We start from the raw sequence: 24,303 nt of genomic DNA on the forward strand, positions 1-24,303 counted from the left end.
ACACCACAAATTTAAGATGACAAAAGTAATGATGGAATGAGGACAATGAAAGACAGCTGCTGGAGAAGGGTGAAGTGGGGAGTTTCAGTTCATTAGGACCTCCATCTGAAACCAGTCTGGCATTGGTATCTCCAGCCATCCCTCGATACGGACTCATTCCCGCAAATGTGATCAGAAGCCCGGGCTTGACCTGCGCAGCAGCTGCTCAGAGGGAAAGTAAGTACCAAATGCAACCGCAGGTGGTCACAACACACTTGAGAAGAGCTAATCAGCGATTAACATGCATCATCATAGTGTGTGTCCAGTGTCCAGTGAATAATGGACTCAGGATTAGCTTTATAGTTGATTAAAGCAATCATTTTATCTTATTAAAAATGTGTCTTACCATGTCTCTGTCCTCTAGGGTACGCTGAGGTCTTCCTGGCGTACCTGCTCTGCAGCCCCTTTAAGACCGCTTGTACTGTGTGTGAACAGGATATTCATTGTGGCCAGAAGAACCTCTGACAAAATTATGTCTTATCTGTGGAAAGATTAGGACCCAATTGGAGAGACATGTCATGAGAATAAAGGTCTCTATTCTGGTCATTAAAAAAATTATACAGACTAGATTTTAGTCAACTCAACACAAAAAAGCAAAGATTTGAAAAAGACGTAAGAACATCTTGTTAATTTGGGGTCACCTGAAACAACACAACAGCTTAGAATTTGAAAATTACAGCAAGTAGGTAATTTATGATAATACTTTTCAGATCTCTTACCTCGTCGCTGAAGTTTTCTGAAGGCCGCAACCCGTTCCTCAACAACTCTCCTGACTTAAGGGAACCAGCTTTAGCCTCTCAATCACCTGACCACAGGAATGGAACAAAAAATAAAGTTTAGTGCCTGGCAGCATGTGCCCAAGGTCAGCAGGGGTCTTATAGGTGACTTACATCGTAGGCTCGGTCTATGTGGCCGGCGTGGTATTCATCAAAGAACGTCATGAGATCCAGAAGCAGGTAGAAGGTGCTGTCCACAGTCTTCTCCCCAGCTATACCATTAGTACGGTAACTGTGCTCAAGGAATACAAGAAACCATTTTGTGTTCAATGAAACCACAATCTACAAGACCAAAAATACCCATGATGGAGGTTCATAATGGAAGCCTGTTTCTGTCTCAAAATTAAAGTACCTGTCAGATAACATTTAAAAAAAGAAATAAAGTTGCATTTAGATATAATGTCACAATTGCAAGAAACAGTCACTTTGAAAGAATTAAAGTAAATTTGGAAGATATAAATCACTACTACACGAAACAATGTTGCAACTGCAAAAATATAAAGTCACAATTGAGAGATCTACAGTAACAATTTTGAGATACTGTATACAGTTGCAATTAGGAGACAACATAGTATTTGGAGAGGCATAGTAGTAAGATATTGGGATTATGATCAATTATGAGAAGTAAAGTTACAATTGTTAGATACATTTTTTTTTTCATACTTTAGGGCAGAAAAGGGCTTTCATAGTTTTTTAAGAGGTCTTTGTACGAAATGCTCACCGTTCAGCAATAGCCACTGCCCCATGTTTTTGAGTCGCTCTTTGTTGGACTGGGGCTCGATGACTGAGCGATAACTGGACTCAACCAATTTGTTCATCAGCTCCAGAACCTTATCAGCGTTCTGATGCAGAAAAAGAAGAGATGCTTTAGGCACAATCATCACGAGACTAATGGAACCCAACAGCACGTCACAACTTATCTTACCTTGGCTAACTCGTACAATTTGACGGCCTCCTCAAAACAGCCCTTTGTTCTCAGCCTCCGATGCCACCTTGGTAATGATGGCCCGCGTGTCTCCGGCAAACTTGTCAGATACGCCGGGCTGAAGGGATTCAAACAAACACTGCTTAGAGCTGAGGAAGACTCTGAATGCACAATGGTGTTGTCAAATTGCACTGAGCATGAAAGGCCAGATTGTGATTTAAAGGCCTTTGAGACAATAGCACATTCTACACAACCCTGTAAGGCTGAACGAACCAAATAACGAACGAGCGTGTGCACAATGACTTATCGAGAAAGAACTGTGTGGCACGTTTGCTTTCTACAAAATCGTCAAGTGATATTACAACAGAAGCCTCCAACATACCTTTCTGCTTCCATCTTTTTCGAGTCTTCCAAGAAGCATATCGAAACTACAGGAAGAGAGTTAAGTATTTAACAGAAATTATGTAATGATAATAGCAATTAGTCTGTAGAAAACTCCTCCAATGAGCTTGTTTCTTACCTCCCGACTCTCGATGACTAGCTCGCTGACACAGCGCATGAACATGTTTTCTCCTTGACTGTCCTTTTCATTCCTGTGGCCAATCAGGAACAGTGATTGTGAGTTTTAACTCAGTAAAGTACAGTGATTATGCCATTTGTAGCACGAAAAGCACTTGGACCTGCACAAAGGAACGTGTTTGGTTTGTGATACGCATGCAAACCCTGAGATAAAAAACCTTTAGAAGATCAACCGTTTCCTTTTTGTAACGGTGCCTGTGAGGTCTCTTAAAACAATGGGTCGAGTTAGCACCATCGAATTCAGGGGCATGGAACAGGTTTAATTATTCATCATTCGTGGAAGGTTCTGAGTTATTCATGACACTTTAATCTATCCCCACACAGAGATTTATCTCACTAATTATATATAAAAAAAAAAGACATGACTTACAGTACAGCCACTGATCAAACAGGAAACAAGTTGATTTTAGAACAGGTCTGGTGTGTTATATTTGCTCAAGAGCTGTTTAACATGACTGATTTGAGATCAGCTCTTTCAGCATGTTACCCTAAATGACCCAATAACATCAGCTGGGGTTACCGGAGGAAGTAGAAGTACTGCAGGGCCTCTCGTGGGTCTGTGGACTCAAACTTGCGAGTGTAGAGCATAAGCAGCTGATGAAGTTGAGCCTTCGCACCATTGGAGGATCTCCAGCCTCCTGACTCACTGAGAAGAGACCAGAAAACCTCTTTAGAACAGAAACCGGATACAATTTTTTAATTATAACTCATTGATCAGAACTTTACAGAGTTGTGCACTCTGGCCTGATGATTTGAGCAGCAGTTTGAGTTTCATACAGCACAAGAGCTACATGAACGGCATGGCTGCGCAGACGCACAGCTCCACTCGGAAAAGGAATGCTATGGCCGCCTCAAACTGTGCAGTCAGGGAAAAGCACCTGGAAGTACAGGAATGGCTGGTGGCTGGCCGAGAAATGGGACTCACCTGCAGAAAAACACAATTCAAATAATGCCAAACACCTTTAGAGCGTTTGGGATAATCCAAAACCACTTACAGAACAATATAAACGACATTGGGAATGTGCACATGCAAATGCAGCCAGTAAGAATGTGTAAACTTAAGGAATTTGAATGCTTCTTTAAGCGAGTAATAGGTTCCACATAAATCTTCCTCAGCTGTGAAGTGCTTAAATAGGCTGTTTCATTTCCATTTGCAAAAGTTGAAATAATCCCCCTCATTTAAATTGCCTTTAAAAAAACTGACGTCTTAAAACAGCATTGAAAAGGACCTGCTGTGACTTTTGCATGGAGCTTAATGGCAGAGCAGCTGGGAGTGAAGCAGTCTTATCAGCAATAGAGGGAGTCTTAAATGTGGTGTACTGCAGGAGCGGCAGCGAGATAAGACTGACTCATCAGGCCTACAGGTGGAAGAAAAACTAAGCGGATGCCTTTTTTAAACTGGGCGAGGAGAAGTTTAAGCCATGAGGGGAAAGCAGCACAATGACATACACTTTTATCTGGGGCTAGGCACACTGGCAGAGGACTGAATAGGGGGGGTTTTGCATGCTGACTAACTTCCTAGTCTTTCAAATGCCCATTTAAATATCTTCCTTTAGGACTCGAGTGAATCTAAAGATAAGTGGGAGGATTATTGGCTAAGCTGTATGGAATAATTTGACCCGAGTTGCACTCATTGAGAAAGACCACTGTTTTTTATAGAGTTGAGATCTCTCCTAATGCATTAAGATATATTGCCTGGATTTTTGTAACTATAATATTATTTACAAGTATAGTCAACTTAATCCAGTTTAATAGAAGTTGTTAGGATCCCCTTGTGACAACAATTTTCCCCCCCAGTTTTCACAAATGGGTGTGTTTTCTCGGAATCTGTTCAAATCCAGCTGAAACCTGTCCGTCACAGAACAGTGTACAATCTTTTTTTGTTAAAATCAGCTTTGGACTGAATATGTGATCCACTTAAAAATGTTGGAAGTTTGAGTAAACGTGAATACTGTGAGTCTCACCATAGTCCTCCAGCAGCTGTTTCTGAAGTTGGGCTAGAGTCATTCTGTCCTGAGGGGAACTGCTCCGTCCTCATCAAAACACACTTGATTCAGCTGGTAGTGGACACAGAACATGGCTCAAAACATTAGTAAAAAATATTAACTATAACGTGACCTCTTATATACAATAAAGTCTGTATCTATCACTATATCTGACCTTGAGCCACAGGTAGTCTTCTGTCTTATCGGCCACCTCTCCATGATTGTCGCCGATGTCGCATTTTCCAATAAGGCAGTAGACTGCACGCTTGTAGGGGTCGGCACTGTTCCTCAGCACACGTCGGTAATGAAGTCGCAGCTTATTCTCTGTAGCTGGAGACAAACTGAGAAGAACGGTGCAGTTGAATAAATATATATTGAATCCTTAAAGAAATTTACTGGATTGTTCAGTTTTAAGATAAACTTGTGCATGAGAGATGAAAAGGGAGCAAGCTGGGTCAAACGCACAAGAGACAGAAGTAGTTACCAAAAAACAGAAGAGAAATAGTCCTCTTAGGATGTGATCTAGTTTTTGGGAAGGGTGTGGTATGTGCGCTCTCACCGTCGGTCAGGGCTGTTCATGTACTCCTGAAACCAGATCTTAAAGTCACCCAGCTGATGCTTGTGCCCTGTTCACCACCTGCATGGTGGCAGACAGGTCTCCACAAACGCAGGCAGAAATAGATCAGAGCCCACACTGGGATGTCCCTCCACCTCGCCGTCCTGTTACACACATACACAAGCAGCAGGGTTTATCCTTGGGTCACACTGCGTCCATTTACCCCCTTTTTACTTTCAAGTCTAGAATAAGCAGCTTATTGGCCCATGCAGGGAGAATCCACTGCTGTTATCTAAACTATGGCAAGCCACACTCTGCGCAGTTCACTCGAGAGTATCTGCAGTGAAGACATCTAGTCTGTATGATGTAGTGCTGCCTGTGCTGTGTGGTGTGGACACGTTCTGCTGCAGTACCTGCATGCCCTGGCAGCGGGGTCGGCAGCTTGATGTTCAGTAAGCTGCATACGAGCTGATAAGTGCCGGGTACTCCACCCAACTGAGCCTGGTGCAGATTCCCAAAAACAGTGACCATAGTGTAATTTTTATAGCTGCAGAAGGAGACACACATTTTTCTAGTGAATAAAAGTACATCCTGGGTTACTAACTTTCTGGCCAGTGAATTTAAATGTTTTATCCCATAACCCTGTTATAGTTAACTAAATAAGCAAAAAATATATATATATAATAATAGTTTTGATTCAGACTGACTCACTAATAAGACATTCAGACTGATTTGTGAAGCTGTTTAACAGAAGTTACCAAGTTTTAACCAACATAAGAACAAAATCTAACCCTAGATATTTTAGAGCAGTGCACAGAATCAATATGCACAAATGTTCCTGAAATTAATTGTATTAATTCCCAAGATATATTCCTATTAAACAGACAATCATAAAACTGACAGTAGCATAAAAACAATTTTCGTCTATACTGGTATTTTCAACATTGCTACATCACTACTTAAAATTAGTTTGTGCCAATATTATCCCTCTAATCAAAGAGCAAGCTGGATTTTCTTTTTCTCACCTGTTCTCCAGGAATTGCAGGGCTTGTCTGACGAAGGCCATCTGCATGTCTACAGACACTCGACTCTTCAGTGTGTCCTTTGCCGGCACCAACAGAACGTCTGTCATCTGCTTCACCATGAGCCACGTGTCTGACACATTCTGCAAGCACATGCACAAAAATACTTTACAGAATCGCTATTAAAGCAATAACCCCACATTGAAGCCAGGCCGAATGCGACATACCTTATCATCCAGGCTTTCAGCTACTGAGGCACAGAGATTTCCCAGGTTGGGCTGAAGATGCCCATTTACTATCTTCTCATTGAAGATATAGATCTAAACGAAAGAGGAAAAATGCAAATGGAGAATGAAGGTCAAAGACTGATTGCTGTCTAAGGCTGAGCTCTCCATAGGTGTATCCGCTACGATCTGGAAGTGAAGTGTAGGATGACGAAAAACAAAACAAACAGGATGAAAATGTTTAGAAGGTCTTCGAAAAAGAGCACAAAGATCAGGAAGATGACTCCGCAGGCGATGTGGTGACACATGACTAAAAAAAAAAAAAAAGGCAATAAAAGAGAGATCTGACAAAAAAAAAAAAAAAAGAGAACAAAGGAGGAGAGAGTGAGAGACAGTCCTCCCTTTTATGGCCCGATTGGAAGCTTACCCATCATGCTTATTTCCAGCCAATCAATTTTTCCGATCAATCTAGCTAGGCTTGCAAAACACAACACATTTATTCTTGTGTCTAGTTAACTGACTGAAAGAAAAGCTAAGCTTAACTAAATGAAAAGGTATTCTGAGTAACTATGAGCCAGTCTTTTTTTTTTAACATGTCTTATAACTAAGATTGCTGATTTATTAGTGACCATATTGATGTCATCCAATTCCTCCTCTGTGTGATGTTTCAGTACTTTCTACTGATTATTATAGTGTTATGTTGATTAAGTTCATGCAAGTATTGTTATTATACACATACACAAATAAATAAAATATACAAAATGTTTTATAAAGATTTTTTTTATTTATAGATATTTTGAATTAGTTTTTATTTTTATTTTTCATTATATGTGTGCTTATGTTGTATACGCATGGCTTTCTACAAACCTGTCGGCTGTAGGCAGCTTCCATACTGTCCAGTGCACTGCGTCCTGGAACTCCGACCTCGCTCACAAAACTGGGCTGTGGGGCACATAGCAACCGTCGTTAAGGCACAAACAAGGATGTCTACACAACAAGACCGAATTAATATTCTATACGTGTGTAGGTGTGCATATGTGCGCCTGTTAAGGCGTGGGTTTGACAAGTGCACAAGCTGCGTTTATCTCAGAGAGTTGTTTTAATCTAAATGCAGCGACCGATGTAGCGTGAAGCTATTGTGAAGAACATAACTCACGCTTGAGAGCACACAGCTCAGTACTGTGAATACACAGAGAGAGAGAGAGAGAGAGAGAGAGAGAGAGAGAGAGAGAGAGAGAGAGAGAGAAACCTTAAATTGTATATGTGGACATGAATTTATCTCTTCCAAAGAAAAATGTCACATGTAAATAAAAGATTTGACATAGATAAAGCATATGGTGTTTTTAATTGAAATGATTTTCAACACTCTCTCTCTGTCTCTCTCACACACACACACACACACACAATACTCAGTAGCAAATTACATGAACAGCCCGGCAAGAAAGCCACTGAGGCGTTGTAGTTTGTGTGACTATGTAGCGGGGAGGGGGCGACCCAGGCTGGTGGTACAGGAAGTGAACAGCAGGTCACACATGGAAAATTTAACTGCTGTTTAATAATTAAAGCAGCAGGACAGCAGTCAAAAATCTCCTAGAGCACAAACATGTGCGCGTTTGTGTCCAAATTCACACAAAAACAAAACATTTTCCTAAATCTTTTATAGAAAAATAAAAGGAAAGACAAAAGCATATTCTAAGGTTTCGCCATCTCAAAAAGACTGTCTTTGTTTGCCCTAGACAGACTATTGTTCCGCTTAAGGACATGAAAGTGATTTTTTTTTTGTATATATTATTTAGAAGAGGATTGCTTGTCATCTTCAATGTTTGATGTTTTCTACATCCTTCCCTCTTACTCACCTCTCCATTTTGTTACAGCAGAAATGTGAGCAATGCTGCCAAAAGAGCATCTATTTTATGAATAATACCCTCTAAAAGCAGCCATTGTCATCCCATCTTACTGTCATATGACTGATTTTTTTTTTACTTTAGTATGCTGTGAGCATATGAATATAACATACTAGATTAAAAGCTAAAAATATATAATATAAATTTAAAAAAGCTTAATGTCTCTCTCTCTCTCTCTCTCTCTCTCTCTCTCTATATATATATATAATATAATATATATACATAATATATATATACAAAAAACTATAAGAATATAAAATGAAATCTAACATTTTATGCACACACATCTATATATAGCTAAGTCTAAATCTCTATATACACAAACATAAAACTAAAACTAAATATATATGTATGCATTTAATGTAGATTTCGTTTATATCAATATGCTTACATCATACACGAGAGAAAAATATACTTTTAATAATCCATTCGGTGATGCTAGTACTGCATTATTGACTTTAAGGCCAAATGGATGATATCTTTACATAACGATTTGAAATGACAATCAGGTTTAAATGTCATTTTCTGAAAAGTACTACAAGAAAAGCTTTTGCCAGATAAGATTTCACTGACACTCAGATTCAGGCCAAATATACCCACAGGCTGGGTGTATCATGCCAACAGATCTGAACAAGCTCCTTAGATGCTAAATGAGAACATGTGTACTTCACGGATACGCCAATTGTGTGAAGTGAGGTTGAATGTGTGCCATTACATATACAAGGGAGCTCATATCATATCTATCGTGCATGTGTATTGTGTTTCATGTGGCATGTTGTTCCTCAGACCTCCACTTCCTGGCTGAAGTCCAGTGCATCCTCTCCAGCTCCCAGCAGGGTATGCAACACTCTCTGCTTCACCTGCTCCCACTGCACCAACATAGAGTCTCTGTGGTACTCCTCCGCCAGCAGAAATGTCTGCAAGAAAGACAGAATGAGTGAAATAGAGGGGATAAGGAACAACTCTCACATAAAAAAAGCATGTGGTCAATGAGAGTAAAACGAGTTGAAACTACAAAGCCTTCTGCAAATATATAGGTTACGCAACACATGACGCATTAAAAATAGCTAGCGGAGTAGAAAGGAACAGCCTGGATCTGGGAAACATGCTGTGCACAATAAGTGCTAACGGCCACCACTATCTTCACCCCTCCCCCAATCCCACCTCCAAGGGACAAGGAACGAGAGCTGGGCCTGGGGAGACTCAAACTGGGTCTGGCCCGCTAAAGCCTGGATGTGTGGAGGCCTCGCTAATGGAACTGTGCCGCTATCTGGGTCTGTCTTCACGCCTACTACAGATTTAGCCCGTACCCTGATTGAATCCGAAGACCTTTCGTCTATTTTACTCGGTCCCGGCGGATCGACGTGTGATAATTGCGAGCGTTCTAATTAAAAAGGCTTCTGAACTCTGGAGGAAGAGATTTTGGAATCAAGCATAATGATGGATAGAGTGAGATATTATCAGTCTGACGTGCTGAAGTTAATGGGAATCAGGTAAAACTTCAAGAGTAAAAAACACTCAGGGGCTTTTTGTTTTAGGGGGAAAACAATAGTATATGGCTTTATAAGCACTTCAGGAACTAACTGTACTCCAGATGATTTTGCTAGGTCAAAAAAGCTATTAATCATCCAGCAATTTACTACACTCTCACTTGGGGTTGAAAATTAAAAAAACAAAAAAAACAAAAAAAAAAACAAATGCAAGTACAAAAACAAAATTTGACATCAGAGAGCAGAAAGAAAAAACTTCTACAGCAACTTTATTAGGAACTGCAGTTTAAATGGTTTATACCAAATTTTAAGAATGATTGTTTGACACATGCTGATGTAAGTGACATGCAAGATTCAAAACCAAAACCGTATAAATGGTCTGCTACAGAAAAACTTCAGGTTGCTAAGCCTAGTTTTGCCCAGCTCTCTATGCGTGACTGATATATCCTAAAGAATAAAATTTGTTACATATATGGAATATTCCTCATATTAAAATACAAAAACAAGAAATAATCTGTTTTTCTGACAGGTACCATTATAGATGGTGACTGGCTGTATCACAAATATGACATGAAACTAAATAATTTCACTGTCAAATGGAATTTATTAAATTCTAAATATATAAATCATGCAAAAACATAGTTTTAGTGGCCTGTAAGAAAATATTCCCACATATTTTAGATAGATAGATAGATAGATAGATAGATAGATCATTTTAAATACAAAGTGTATGGCAAAAAGTTGTTTTTGATCCTGCTAGTGAGGGATCTAAATTATCCTGTAGTTCTTGAGGACCCAAAACTTTCACCAGAGACATGTTGCCACATAGGCCATCTGTGTCGTGAGTGTAACACCTCTTCTTTGGTGAGCAAACTATCCTCTGTCCATCTCTTTGCTGACATTCCTCCTCCTAAGAGGTTTGATGACTAGACTGAGAGGATAGCTAGATGGGAGATTACCTGGCAGAGAGCAGCTCGCTGCTAAGAAATGGATAATAACAGGTGAAAGAGCCTGTTTTTACCTCACTGACAGAGGCTGAAGAGGCAACAAGGGGAAAAGGGGATTTGACCTAAAACTGAAAGAGCTACAACCTCAGGCAACTCTCAGTAGGAGACTGTTTTAAAGGAGCTTTCAGATGAATTGTGCAAATTTGAAATATTTGGCCAATACGGGATGTAGTTGCACTGAAGTTTATGTTGTTAAAAATCCTGTTCATTTTCTCTACACTGGACAAAAAGACATGGTTTGATCGACTGAGCAAATAAATGGATGCAAAAGGATATAGAAACGTAAAGGAAGATGCTCACCCTGCGGCGTGATTCCTCGATGGCTGACAGCAATGCATTGTCTCTCTCGTTCTTCAGAAAGCCCTGGAACAAGAGACACAGCATGGAGGTTAAACGTACTGCAACCTACTTTCCACTTTTCTGCATGCAGAGCACACGCCCTCTCTCCCATTCTCTCTCCTTGTCTCCATACTTCCTCCAAGATGCAAACGCCACAGGCCAGAGATGGAGAATTGCCATCATTATCGAAATCGCTGCTAAAAATATGCTTAGGATCGACTCTGTGCAAGAAACCACTCGCCCAAAATGGCCGCTCTCGACTGGTCAGAGTAGGATCAGCAAAGCTTTGGTTCACCACGTTCTCGAGTGTACTAAATATACTGCACATTTAAGAAACACCGCATTCATGCAAACACTTTGTGAACCACATTTCTACACATGGACGGGTATGAAAAAATGTGGTTCAGACTGCTTGGTTTCCACCGATCTACCACTCTCGGACTACTGACAGTTAAAACCAGTCTAAACCCTGACTAGAATGTAACCCACTGGAAATCATAAAGCCAACAGCTGGTTATATCTAATTATGGGCCATCATCATCTAAAACGTCATCTTTTTTTCGATCACAGATGGAAAAAGCACACATCAGTAACCTCCACAGATACACAAGCTACATTATCTGACTGGATGCTAAGTGTGCAGCTCGAGCAACCTATACGGATGTACTAGGAGTGATCGTACTTGATGTACAGCTGGGTAACGAACACTCACACACACCTGCATTTGTTTTGATTAAACACAGAACAGAAAGATCCAGAAGCTGATCTTGAGGACAGAGAAGTCACTGGAATGACGTGCAACACACACACATTGAGTGGGGGTTGGGATAGGGAGTGGTACTGATGGAAGGAGGAAGCTGGTTCTGATGGGTTTGGAGGATCATCAGACCGCTGAAAAGCCAATATTCGAAGGATGGAGAGAAACGCGACCTCTGAACTGGAACCTGCAACCACTGGCTTTTATTATTACAACAAGGATGGAGTCAAAAAAGCATCAGGCACATTGTCCAGGTTTGATTTTTACTGAATAAGGTCATGTCGTGAAAAACACACCACGTTATCGTCAAAGAATGAACATAGATTTGAGATGTTTCCTTGAATTCCTCAATAAAAGTTTTCATTTAAAAAATTTAGCCACAGGTCATCATTTACACCCTTTTTTATCCAAGTCTTTAGGATCAAGTTGAAGCCTGCCCTCCCTTCCCCACCAATGACTCCCTGCTCCTTTCCTTCCCCCTCGGAGATTACACGATCCCCATCACCTCATCCAGACTCTGACTGACAGCTGTTAATGAGAATTGATATATTCTGATTTGCGACGTCTAAATGATGCATCTGAATGAAAGAGCCGAGCTGATGGATACGGAGATGTAAAGTGGGTGGGTGTTTCATACTTAGCAGCACTATTTCTTGCTCAGTCACCGTGCCTCCAACCGCTAGCTACAGAACAGTGCCCCCTTCAGGCATCCACGCTCTGCATCAAGTACCCAAGAGCCACTAGCTGACAAAAGGAACACATTTTATATGGATGCATTTGGGTCATGCTTTAACCAAGAACATGCTTACTACATACTGTGAAGCGTGTCATTACATATGGCATTTTTTTTACATTATTAGTCACATCGAATAGAAAAAAAAACTTATCAGAAGAGATCAGATGTGCAATTCATGCCAAACTATGCGTATATCTTTTTTTGATGAATATTTTGAATCATCTGACCACAGCAAAATAAATGTGACTAAAGGCTGCCATTAAAGCAGCTATACAAAGTGCAGATAACATAGGTTGAAATGGGAGGTTACAGCATCCCATACAATTAAGCACCGTGTATTTCTGGAAGATTCAAGGTGCAGCAAATATTGAGCGAGTTTTGGATAAAAACGGATAAAAACGGATAAAAACGGTGCATCACGATGAGCAAAAGACGTCATTACTATAGGATATACACATACATGTTCAGTAAAGACATTGAAATAAATGCAACAATATAGAATTCATACATGTTCATGATGCAAACACCTTGTAGATTTACAAACATTTTGAAATCAGGTATAATGCATTTTTAGCAACATATAGCAGGAAATATGACATTTATTGGCATCGAATCCAAGCTGTACAAAAGACATGCATACATGCGCAAACCGAACCCAAAGCATTTCATTTAAACTCAAACACCCCACTCTAGATCTATACATCCATCTTTTTCCTTTCCTTTACTTTTGAACAATGAGAAGGAGTGAAGGAACCCCACCCTAACCACACCACTTCCTGTGTGACAGACAAGTCTTCATCCTCCTCGCCATCTTCATCATCCCTTTGGAGAAGGTGACAGTCTCATCTTTTGGGCTAAACCAACTGACCTGAGGCAAACATACTATAGCGAACCTGTCCAATGCATGTGCATGTAGGTGATACTCACTTATGCTCTGGTTTAACCTGCAGGGAAAGTGCTGCTGAGAGGAGAAAGTGTCTGGGAGCAGAGTGCCCATCCACTGCCCATGCCATCTCCGTTTTCCTCGTCTTGCAGAAGCGGGCCAGTGCATTTTTAGGGCGTTTCTGACCTCCTTCACCAGAGGCCCACACTGTCTCCGCCACATGCACTCTTCTTTACCTCAAGGCGGCCCAGTGGTCTGAACCTAGATATGAGCCACGAGCAGGGTTACTGTGGGCTGCTTTATTGTCGGAGGCGGAGCATACCAAGTTGGCCCAGAGACACGGGGGGGAATCTGAGGAGAAGTCATTATTCAACCTGATCCATGTGCTTGTTCACCATCAGTCGTCCACCCCTCCTCATCTCTCCTCCAGCATCTCTGCCAGCCTCCTCTTTTACTCTCACTCATTTCTTCCTTTTTTTAAACATCTCTGCATCCTTCCTTTTTCCTCTTGTGCTAGCGCAATGCAATTATGGTAATGGATCCCCCCCACCACACACTCTCCTGATGGCTTTCGACATCCTGTCCAGAAACTGGGCTAATAATCCTCTTAAGAGTCATGTTTAATTAATGAGCAGAGTGCACTGACCAGAGATCAGACTCCACATGTAGAGCTATTTACACTTATCCTGCACCTACTGTAGTGTGCGCTTAGATAATACACTCTGGTGCGAAAGGCATGTTGTGGAGAAGATGGAAGTAAGCGGAAGTGAGAGTTAATGAAAAAGATGAGATGCATCATCCGATTCTGCGTCATTTTGCTCGGGTAGTGCATCTCCTTCCAGTCCATCATTTAATGTGTTCGCTTTTTCATCTACATGATATAAGCACCTAAAGCATTCCTGCCTTTGTTCGCATTACTGTTGTGATGTTAAAATTAAAAATGATTTTACGTAGCCTTTATAAAAGAAACACATGTGTTGTAGAAGACCGCACATTTTCCCACACACGCAAACGCAGGAGACGAGAAAAAGGCAGGAGACTACGCCTCATCAGCAGCGTGCATTTCCTTTGTCTTCAGGCAAGCAGGCAGCTCAGCAGCCTTATGGAGCACACACAATATACAATTTACACACTGCCACTAGCTCGCAGGGTCGATGCACATCTGGATGTCTCGGCACAATTTTAATGGTTCAACTCTGAGCACGGCACCTGCAGCATCTTTGTTTTATTCAGTAGAGGGTTTAATGCGATTCTGAACATCTTTTCAATAGATGATTGCAATGGCGGAGATACATCACGAGAATGAAGATGATAAATGGAAGAGCAGTTACACAAGTTCAACAAAAGGGAGATATTAAATCTCATAGCCCTTAGAGTCAATCAGAGTTGTTCTGAAAATGCTAAAGAGATTTTCAGCCACACACACACATTCAGGCAGGGAGGGAGGGAGGTGAGGAAAGTGCCAGGCAGTAAGTGCACTTCCAGTAAGAGACGAGCCGCACTCTGGCAGGCCCACCACAAAAATATGTCTGACAAAAAAAGACGATGGAGAGGTGGAGGAGGGATAGAGACTGCGAGAAATAAAAGGAGAGAAGAGATAAGCAGAGGAAAAGATGGGTGGGGGTAGAAGACTTCGAACCTTCAAGAAGCGAAAGTGGATCATTACACGACTTGAGTCAACAGCCAATTTTCTATTTTCATTGATAACATTCAAACAAATGAAAATACTTCTATCTTTTATGGTAAAAAGTAATTGAGGACATTGTACGGTTACCAATAAGACACATTCTGTTAAATGTCACCTGTACATTTTGATGGGTGTGGCTGAGTGATTGTCCATAAATCTTTTCTGATCCTGTTCCCCTTTCTCCCACATTGCTTGCTGTCTGTTCTGTACTATATTATTCAAATGAAGCCAAAACAAATCTTTAAAAAAAATTGTGATGTTCTTATTGTTTTTCCCCATACAGGCTGCAGAAATGGCCTTGTCTTTTACAGCATTTGGATAATCACCAGTTTAGATCAATGTTTCCCAATCTTAAGTACCCCACAGCCCTTCAGTAAGACAAGTGGCTCTTCAGTAAGACTTATAGTACCTATTTATCAACATAAAACCACAAAAGTGCTCCTTTTAACTCATATTAAACCAGACATCATTTAGCATCATCATTGATATTGTTAAAGTCTGCGTGAACCAGAAGTTGCTGCCGACTTATATCAGTGTAGTTACGTATTTCCAGCTGAAATGGAATATGGAATAGAGGGCGCTGTTTTATTTTTGCGCCCCTCCTCTCTGTCTCTCTCTCATAGTGGTTAATGATATTCAGCCCAAGCCGTCAAACTGATGTCATCAGAAAAGGAATGCCATTCCAGAGCGGAAATAAATGTTTTGATTTTGATGAAAGATTTCCAAGACAAATTTTTTCAGCGGATTAACTTGCATGGATTAATTGTTCACATCAAGACTAGCTATGTGTGCTAGTAAAGTAAATAGTCAATTTTGATTTCATGCGGACTTTAAAGATTCACTTAAGTTCCTTGAACGGCGCAACATTATTCTATGTGTTGAAGTAATTTCAACTAGGATGGCAGGGAAGGACATATCGAGCAGCCTCGCCCCCTTTTTTAAATAGCCAATAGGATTTCGTTTGTATCACAGCTCGGTAAAGCCACATTTGACATCTTATGACAGCCGCAGTCTAACAGATTACCCCTTTAGATTCAATATGAATTCAATGTTACTAAAGCAAAACAGTTATTATAATGATGCTGAGGATGTGTAGTTTGAAAATTGTGTCATTTATGTTGCTACATGGCACCAGTGTTATCTCTTCTACTCGTCAACTCCCAATCTCAAACAAATCCTCTTCATCTCATCAATATCACTATAAAATATAGCATTCTTTGTAGAATGTATATGGGTCCGATACATTTTGTCGCCCTTTGCCAATCACGCATATGGACCGCTGACTGTGTGCACGCTGCAGCACCTCACATCACACAGAACACAAAACACACTCACTTTACCACAAAGCAGGGCTCCAAACAAAAAAATCGAGTAAGGAGCAATTGGCTCCTATAAGAAAAAAACTTAGGAGCCAAATAATTTTTTTTTAGGTGCCACAGAATAAACGTGTTTTATTTATTTTACGATTATTATTATTTATTTATTTACATTTTAACATTTTAATCATACTGTCATGTGTTTATGTCTGATCTTTTCTTGACTTTATCAGCATTTTAATCCATCTTGTAGATGACCTGGGAACTAAGGTTCACTTAAAGTGGGAACTAAATGTCTTTTCCAGCTTGAAATCTACAGTAAGTTGTTCATTACACAGAATCTGTACCAGTATCATGGAGCATAAGCATCACTTGGCCACTGAGTGTAGCTTGGGCTCCTCCTACATGAGACATTTCAGTAAGATGTACTGTAGGCTCTCTTATAAAATAGCCTATCTTTTGATGTTAATTCATGTTAATTATGTACTATATTAGTAAAGAGAAAGATTAAATGGGTTCACTTGCCCTTGAACTGAGGCACTAAAGCGACCGCGCCTGCCCCATTAAGGAAAGCCAAAACTGTATTGTTTGAATTTCGTTATGAATTCGGAATAATTTTAAAGCTGGTACTTTTTATTAAAAAGTGACAAAGCACACAGCTTTTTGCGATTACTCGACGGCAGTTGCACTTCAAATAATGAAGTTCACACATTAAAAGAACACAGACCAAGATCTTGTTTAGAAGCCATATTAGTAAATTATTATAAACGAGAATTGTTAACTATATTGCCAATATTCACACAGCTGACAGCTTTACCTGTTCTAGTTTGTTCAAGTTGTGCACGAAATAGACGCTGTATTTTCTGCGCTTTCCCTTCTTACGTCTCTCTCGCTGCACAGCGGAGCTGCGTTTATCAGACTGTGTGCGGCAGCTCTGATGTGCGGCAGAGATGAGGACTGTCTGAAACTCTCTTTTTCCACTAAAACTTTAATGCGCATCGTCTCAGTTTAATACGTGAACATAAAAGATTTGATCGCAAAACAATTAGGAAAAAGGCATTACATTCAAATTTTTAAGTTATAACATGTAAATATATACCCAGATAGCAATAACACTTGGGCTGATTCTGGCTGAAATGTGTCTCTGTCGGTTCAGTCTGGCATCGATGAGAAGATAATGGGCCAGAGCCGCGCCGACTCTACAAAACACTTCTGGCTGACAGACGGCTTTTTCTCTACGGGCCGATCTCGGCTGAAAGCTGTTGTACACGCGGCAGGTCAACACTCGGTGTAGTTGTGTGTATTAACCTTTGGCCCGAGTTCGTTTTATCACAGACGGGGTGCTGCTAGAATGAAGCAAATCATCCGCATGAGAAAAGTTTTTTAGCGTTAAATCCTGAGGAGCTTTCGGCGGGTAGTCGCCAGTGGCGACCTCAGCAAAAACGTCACTCGCAAATTAATATTTATGGTCGCAAATGCGACTGTTTTAGTCGCAGTTTGGAGCCCTGCAGAGCAAAACCACACTTCTTTTGCCTCAATGGAAAGCATATTTATACGTTCTGAATCATTTCGCTACTACCACACACAAAAACAGCCAACCTCACAAAAATTCAGCATGATCATCTTAGTGTGTTTGCTGCTACGACCCACGTTTCCAGACCAGCCAATAAAAATGTGACATGAAATCAACGCGACACGGCGTTAAAACATAAAACTGCTTACCTCAAGCTCTTATCTTTTCCTCTTTCACAGCTTCCACTTTTTTTCAGCACACATAAAAACTACAACTGCCAAAGTGTGATTCATCATGCTCTTTTTGTTTACCAGTAGCGCATGCTGATGACGTTTTATTCTTCTATAGTAACATGCATCGTAGCCTACGAATCACCAGGGCTGCACCTGAAAACTTATGGCAGCTGACTTGCTGCCTCGCTGCCGTTTGAGGCAATGACTTTGCAGACAGCGTTTTTACACGAAGGCACCTCATGAAACTGATTTCGGACAGGCTTCTGAAGCAGAGTAACAGTTTAAAGATCTACAACAAAATAGACAGAGTTTTGATGATAACTAAACAAATATTTAATTAATATAATACTGAACTAGAACTAACATCAAAAAGAGCAAAAAGTTAGTCAGAAATATACATTTACACACAAACTGACCACAAAATGCAACTTTCGGACGCCATTTTTATTTTATTTTTTTTAGCTCAACCATCACGGAATGGAACGCACAGGATTGTGGGATAACAAAAAGGCAGCGAAGGATACATCTATGCTGCCTTCAAAATTTGATCAGAAGAAGGTACCTCCGGAGACAGGAAGTAAAGCAGAATTTGGATTTGAACGTGCCTTGATGCCTTCCTGCCTTGGAATGCTGCCTCCGAAGGCAGCATTTTAGAGTTTTCGGATGCAGCCTGTATGTCGTACACAAGTTTGTCAGATCCATGTCGCACAATTTGATTTGCAATGATTTTATAGGATTGCTAAAATTGTTCAGTGTGTAGAAGGCTTAAGAGACGTTTTGAATTATAATATCTAAAAAATAATAATTTCATCATTTTTTAGCACAACACCATATAAAAGAATAACCGAAGGCTAATAAACAATCAAAAAAAAAAAACAAAACAACTTCCATTTTGATTTAATGGGGACTTTAAAATTGCATTTATTACAATCACTCACTTTAAAACTTCAGACAATCGATACTGTGGCTAAAAACACACTCATCAAGTAGCTTCTTTTCAAACTGAAGCACTCTGAGAAATAAGGAATATGATATTTTATAACTAAGACAAGTTTTACAGAGCACAGCTGCAAAAATCTGCCTCTGTCCAGAGTCATTATTTATTTTTTAAGACAATTTAACTGATTAATATTTTGACAGTTGTTTTTTTTTTTTGGCCAAAATTTGTCATTCGTATTTTGTCTATTTAATAAAGCAAAATTGATATCTTCCTCAATACTGATTAAACTTTGTACCAAAACTCTACCGCACATAAATGGCTCAAATGCAAATCTAAAAATTATTTGCAGCACAATAAATGGAGTGAGAAGAGCAGTTAAGCCAGTAGGCTTTCGTTTATGTCAAATCCACTTCAACATTCAAGTAAGTGATATATTAATCTGTGATTCTGTGTAAATACATTTAGGTCACTACTTCACAGCATTAAAATGTATAACGTTACACACAGGAAAAGTAAACACATTTGCCACTTAGACAGTAAAATCTCTCTAGAGCTAATTTAAGCATAGTACAATCATCTCACTATGTCGTGAGGTGTAGACATGGACAAAAAGCCTTAAAACGACTGCAGGTTTAATTTCATGTGGTTTACCAGCTCATTGTTGACTTCACTGCTGATTCCTGGCTCCAGTGAGCTCACTATAATTCACTAAGCCTGTGATATCATAATGCAGTCACCATAAACACCACCCTTCTGTCCCTCTCTGAACCCACATATTTGTCTTTTGGTGGTTTGTGTACCAGAACAGTTGCAATATCTGAATCTACAAATCTTCTGGTATCAACAGCATCCACAGGGGGGCGTAGTAACCACTGTTATGTTTCATGAAGTCAGGAAAATATCACAGTTCAAATGTGATTTTTCATTTTAATATTTAGTTCTTTTAATTTACAATATCAGCTGTCAGTGAAAACACTAAACTCTTAAGATGTAATGCTCTTGGCTGTGTAATGTCAATGTTTGATTGTTGAAACAAGTTTAGAAAATGTAATTGCTTTGTCAAGACTCACATTTTGCCACGTCACATCTCTTGGCCATTAGGCCTGCATTACTCTTACAGATGCATGAATTCAGTAACCCACTGCTACAGCAAAGTCACACCTTATCAAACTGACATATTATAATCCAATTCACAGCATGCACTGTATAACTGAATGCCTTCACAAAGCCCAAATCAAAATAAACAACAGGTACTACGTATGGTACACACAAGTGAAGCTGCACTAAGAAGCAATGATAATATACAAAAACATGAACAGCAGAAAAACTTGTTGCCATAAAGATAAACGCATACAAATGGACTGAGAGCCATTAAACCAACCCTGTCTCTCAAGCTCTGAAGGCAACAGCATAGTGCAAATTATAAATGGGCTGAGTGTGGAGATTGTTTAAATGTTTATTTGGCTTCTACTGAGGCAGTCATGCAGGATGCCTCATCAAACTATTTAGACAACATTGCAGAATACATCACTAACAGGGAAAAGCAATAATAAAAGCTAAATGTTTGGGGTTCAGTATTTATTTACTTATTCTCTTTAAAGGAATTAATGCTTTAATTGTGCAAGGATGCATTAATTAAAATTGACAGTAACACATTTATAATGTTACAAGAAAATTATATTTCAAATAAATGCTGTTCTTTTGAATTTTCTACTAATCAAAGTATACTGAAAAAAGTATCACGGTTTCCACAAAAATGTCAAGGAGCACATCAGTCATATAATAATAATAATAATAATAATAATAATAATAATAATAATAATAATAACACTGTTAATAATAAGAAATGCCCTGAGCACCAAATCAGCATATAAGAATGATTTCTGAAGGATTATGTGATGAATACTATTGAGTAAAAATTCACATCTGCCAACACAGGAATAAATTAAATTTTGAAATATATTAAAAGAGAAAAAAAATATTTTAATTACCACAATATTTCCTTTTATTCTTTTTTTTACTGTATTTTTGATCAAATAAATGCAGCCTTGGTGAACATGATACTTCTTTCAAAAACACAAGTAATATTACTAACCCCAACTTTTGAATAGTATTCTACGTTAAGTCATAAGTTGTTGTAATACAATTCTGCAATAAAATTGCTTTGTAAACAATTAGAATCAAATCTGAACTTGTTTATAAAAATGTTCATAGCAAATGAAAATTGAAATAATTAAGATTGAGTATAAGGATTTAATTATCAAAAATAGTATCGTTTGCATGTACTTAGCAAATGATTTCCAAATGAAGCAACTTAAAATAAAGGAGCCATATTACATTAATTTCAGTAATCACCAAAATCTGATTATGTTTATCTTGCAGACAATACAGTAAAGAAATTAAATAAAACTTATTTAAATATACTTAAAATAAAAAATGTATGTATTAGACCAGCACATTTGTATTAAAATTGTGTAATAAAACTCAATTTTACTGTCAGTGTACATGTATAAATGTAAAAAAGGAGGACAATGAGAGACAGCATCTCTCAAAATAAAAAAGATGTAACTTGCTTTTCTATCTAAAAATCTCCATCACAATGCAATTTTCAAGTAAATGTACTAAATGTCTTTTTCATTTTTTACCAGGAGTATATCAGTTCTGAATTATGCTGAACCATTAAAATTAAACCAGAACAAGTCCAAATATAGTACCATTCAAATTTGGGGTCAGTAAGATTTTTTTTTTTTTTTTTAAAGAAATTAATATCTTTATTCAACAAGGATTACATTTACCAAAAGTGACAGTAAATATTTCACATTGTTACAAAATATTTCAAAAAAATGCTGTGTAAGAAAAGTTCATATTCATCAAAGAATCCTGAAAAAACTGAAAATAATAATAAATGTTACTTGAGCAGCAAATTTCATATTAGAATGAGCTCCGAAGGATCATGTGACACTGTAGACTGAAGTATTGCCTGCTGAAAATTCAGCTTTGCCATCACAGGAATAAATTACATTTTAATTAATAAATATAATGGAAAAGTTATTTTATATTATAATATTTCACAATATTGCTCTATAATGTAATATAGTGCTTAATAACAGTGTTATATAACATTTTCCTGTATTTTTGATCAAACAGTTAAGCCTTGGTGAACATAACATAATTATTTTACAAATACTTAAAAATCCTACCAACCTCAAACATTTGAACATTTGCGTAAGTTATTTTTATTGGTAGTGTATATCCATATTATTAAAGCACTTTGATACCAACAGATGCTACAGTTCAAACAATTACTGCAGTGGCTAAATATGTGACATTAAACAGCTGCATCTCACTAGATGCAGTGGGGAGATATAAAGTATCAAAAGCAACTAGGAATACAAACACCAACCCAAGTAAAACACGCACTAACCTGAATATCAGTGTCCTTGACTGGCTCAAGAGGCTCAAATGTAGTGGCTGCACTGAGACTTTCAAGACGCTGGGAGATATGGAAGATGTCAAGACCCCGAGATCCCAAGAGGATGGAGCTGAAGTTTAAAAAAATATATTAATAACAATACAGATATAAAGAGTATGCTGACTCAGATGACTTCAAGTAAATTTAAGTGTCATGCCAGTTTACATACAGAAACCAATCTGAAAACTCACGCTTTTACGTCAGCTGTGTCTTGAGAGGTTCTGGTGAGAGTGCGGGAACGTAGTCGCTCTCCTGCCTGTTGGATCTCCTGTAGGTTTCGCTCAACATGGGGCAACTCAGACACGGCCTCGGTCTCTGCCGCAAGCTGTTCTGCCTGCTGCAGGAGTTCCCCAAAGCCCTCAGTATCCATGTCCAGTACCCGTACCACCTGACAGCATCACAAAAGAGTATGTCTATATCACATGGTGATATGCACATCATTTGTCTTCAGTATGCAAGTTAACACAGTAACTAACTGTTCACTTACTACAGCTCATGCCATTACAATAACACTGAAAGAAACTCTAAAAGCTTATTATATTGACAAACCTACAATTTGAAGGCCATTCGATGTCAGGTTATTATGACTGTACAGAAGTAACTGTGGGAATTTCATAGAAATTACATACCTTCCTTTATCATGTTAACTTTGGGATGTCAGTGACATGATTAACTAAAATTAATAACGTCAAATAAGCTGTATCATTACGTATTCATTTATTTAGCATACTATCTCTTATGAAATGGGACATATGAAAGCACACAATATTAGAATGAATGAACTGAATGTTAGCTTGTGAAACAACAGTCACTTGCTAGCAAGCTAACTTGACATGAGGTGCTGTTGGCAAACGCGTCCCAAACAGACACCTGTCAAATGAGACTTCAGTTAACTAGCTATTAACTCGTTAATTAGTTAACGAACATGTAACAACCCACCTCACTGAATGTGAATCCTTCTAGCGGCTATAACAGGATGATTTCCACTTTAGCCGCTATGCTAAACACATCCCCCCTCGTGAACTCCCGGGTTCCATTGAGAACGCGCGCTGATTGGTTCAAACTGTTTTTTTCCCAGAAGCACGCGCGACTCGATTGAACTTTATTCAGATGTTTCTGTTGACAATAATTTATATCAGTAACACAATTTCTGTGAGATAAGACTTGGAAAACCATTTGACTGAAGCCTGAAGGTGATGATACAGCGATATGATGGTGCATATGATATATGATTGAGTGATGTATGAAGTATAATATAAGTAAGCCTATTATTATTATTATAATTTATTATAAAATATAACTAATAATACTAAATTATGCTCGAAAATAATTTCATATAATTTAATTAGTATAATTTTGGGGGCCCTATTTTGGAGGCCCCTTTGACTATTAAGTAAGGCCTAAAGAAAAGCAATAACCTTATAACTATACTGTACATATTATATCTACTAATTTTTATTTTTTTTTTACTAAAATTATGCTTTTATATTAAATTATCTTTTTTTTACGCTGCTGGTCCTGAGTAAGTATTTCGTTCTTATAACATGTACAGAATGACAATAAAAGACCTTGAGTTCTTGAGTTGTTTTGATGTCTAACAGGGACAATTATTACCACTGAGCAATGGCAGTGCATAAACTCGCTGAATAAAAAGACTGATAAAGTGATTTTCACCCATGAAACATTTTAATTGACCCCAGAGTTCATGCAACAGCCTATATATAATTTAATGAAATAGAGCAAATAGAATACTTTAAATAAAATTAAATAACATTTAAATGTTTGAATTTTTCAAATAAACAAAATAACAATAACATCTAAAACACAGACAAGATTAATAGTAACAATAATAAGAATTAGTAGTAAACATTTCAATAGAACTATTAAAATCCAACTTGTGTATTTGTGTGCGCGCACACC

The 24,303-nt window shown here is 38.6% G+C and overlaps 1 protein-coding gene across 1 annotated transcript; it reads right to left on the reverse strand.

The window, feature by feature from the left end:
* Positions 1 to 610: 610 nt before the first annotated feature.
* Positions 611 to 23,485, reverse strand: LOC109048940 (nuclear pore complex protein Nup93). Its single transcript, XM_042774705.1, is given in 32 exon segments — positions 611 to 618; positions 759 to 801; positions 803 to 844; positions 930 to 1,047; positions 1,537 to 1,556; positions 1,559 to 1,657; positions 1,741 to 1,776; positions 1,778 to 1,858; positions 2,123 to 2,168; positions 2,250 to 2,333; positions 2,840 to 2,915; positions 2,918 to 2,965; positions 3,046 to 3,088; positions 3,090 to 3,134; positions 3,137 to 3,187; positions 3,189 to 3,244; positions 4,284 to 4,346; positions 4,349 to 4,376; positions 4,480 to 4,645; positions 4,864 to 4,922; positions 4,924 to 4,968; positions 4,970 to 5,002; positions 5,004 to 5,024; positions 5,257 to 5,407; positions 5,886 to 6,025; positions 6,110 to 6,202; positions 6,974 to 7,048; positions 8,799 to 8,927; positions 10,808 to 10,870; positions 22,336 to 22,453; positions 22,575 to 22,771; positions 23,323 to 23,485. Coding segments are annotated over 31 exon segments (2,259 nt in total). The 5' UTR covers positions 22,754 to 22,771; positions 23,323 to 23,485.
* Positions 23,486 to 24,303: the final 818 nt, after the last annotated feature.

Source organism: Cyprinus carpio, chromosome A18, assembly GCF_018340385.1.
Source record: "Cyprinus carpio isolate SPL01 chromosome A18, ASM1834038v1, whole genome shotgun sequence".
In the NCBI taxonomy this organism is placed as follows: Eukaryota; Metazoa; Chordata; class Actinopteri; order Cypriniformes; family Cyprinidae; genus Cyprinus; species Cyprinus carpio.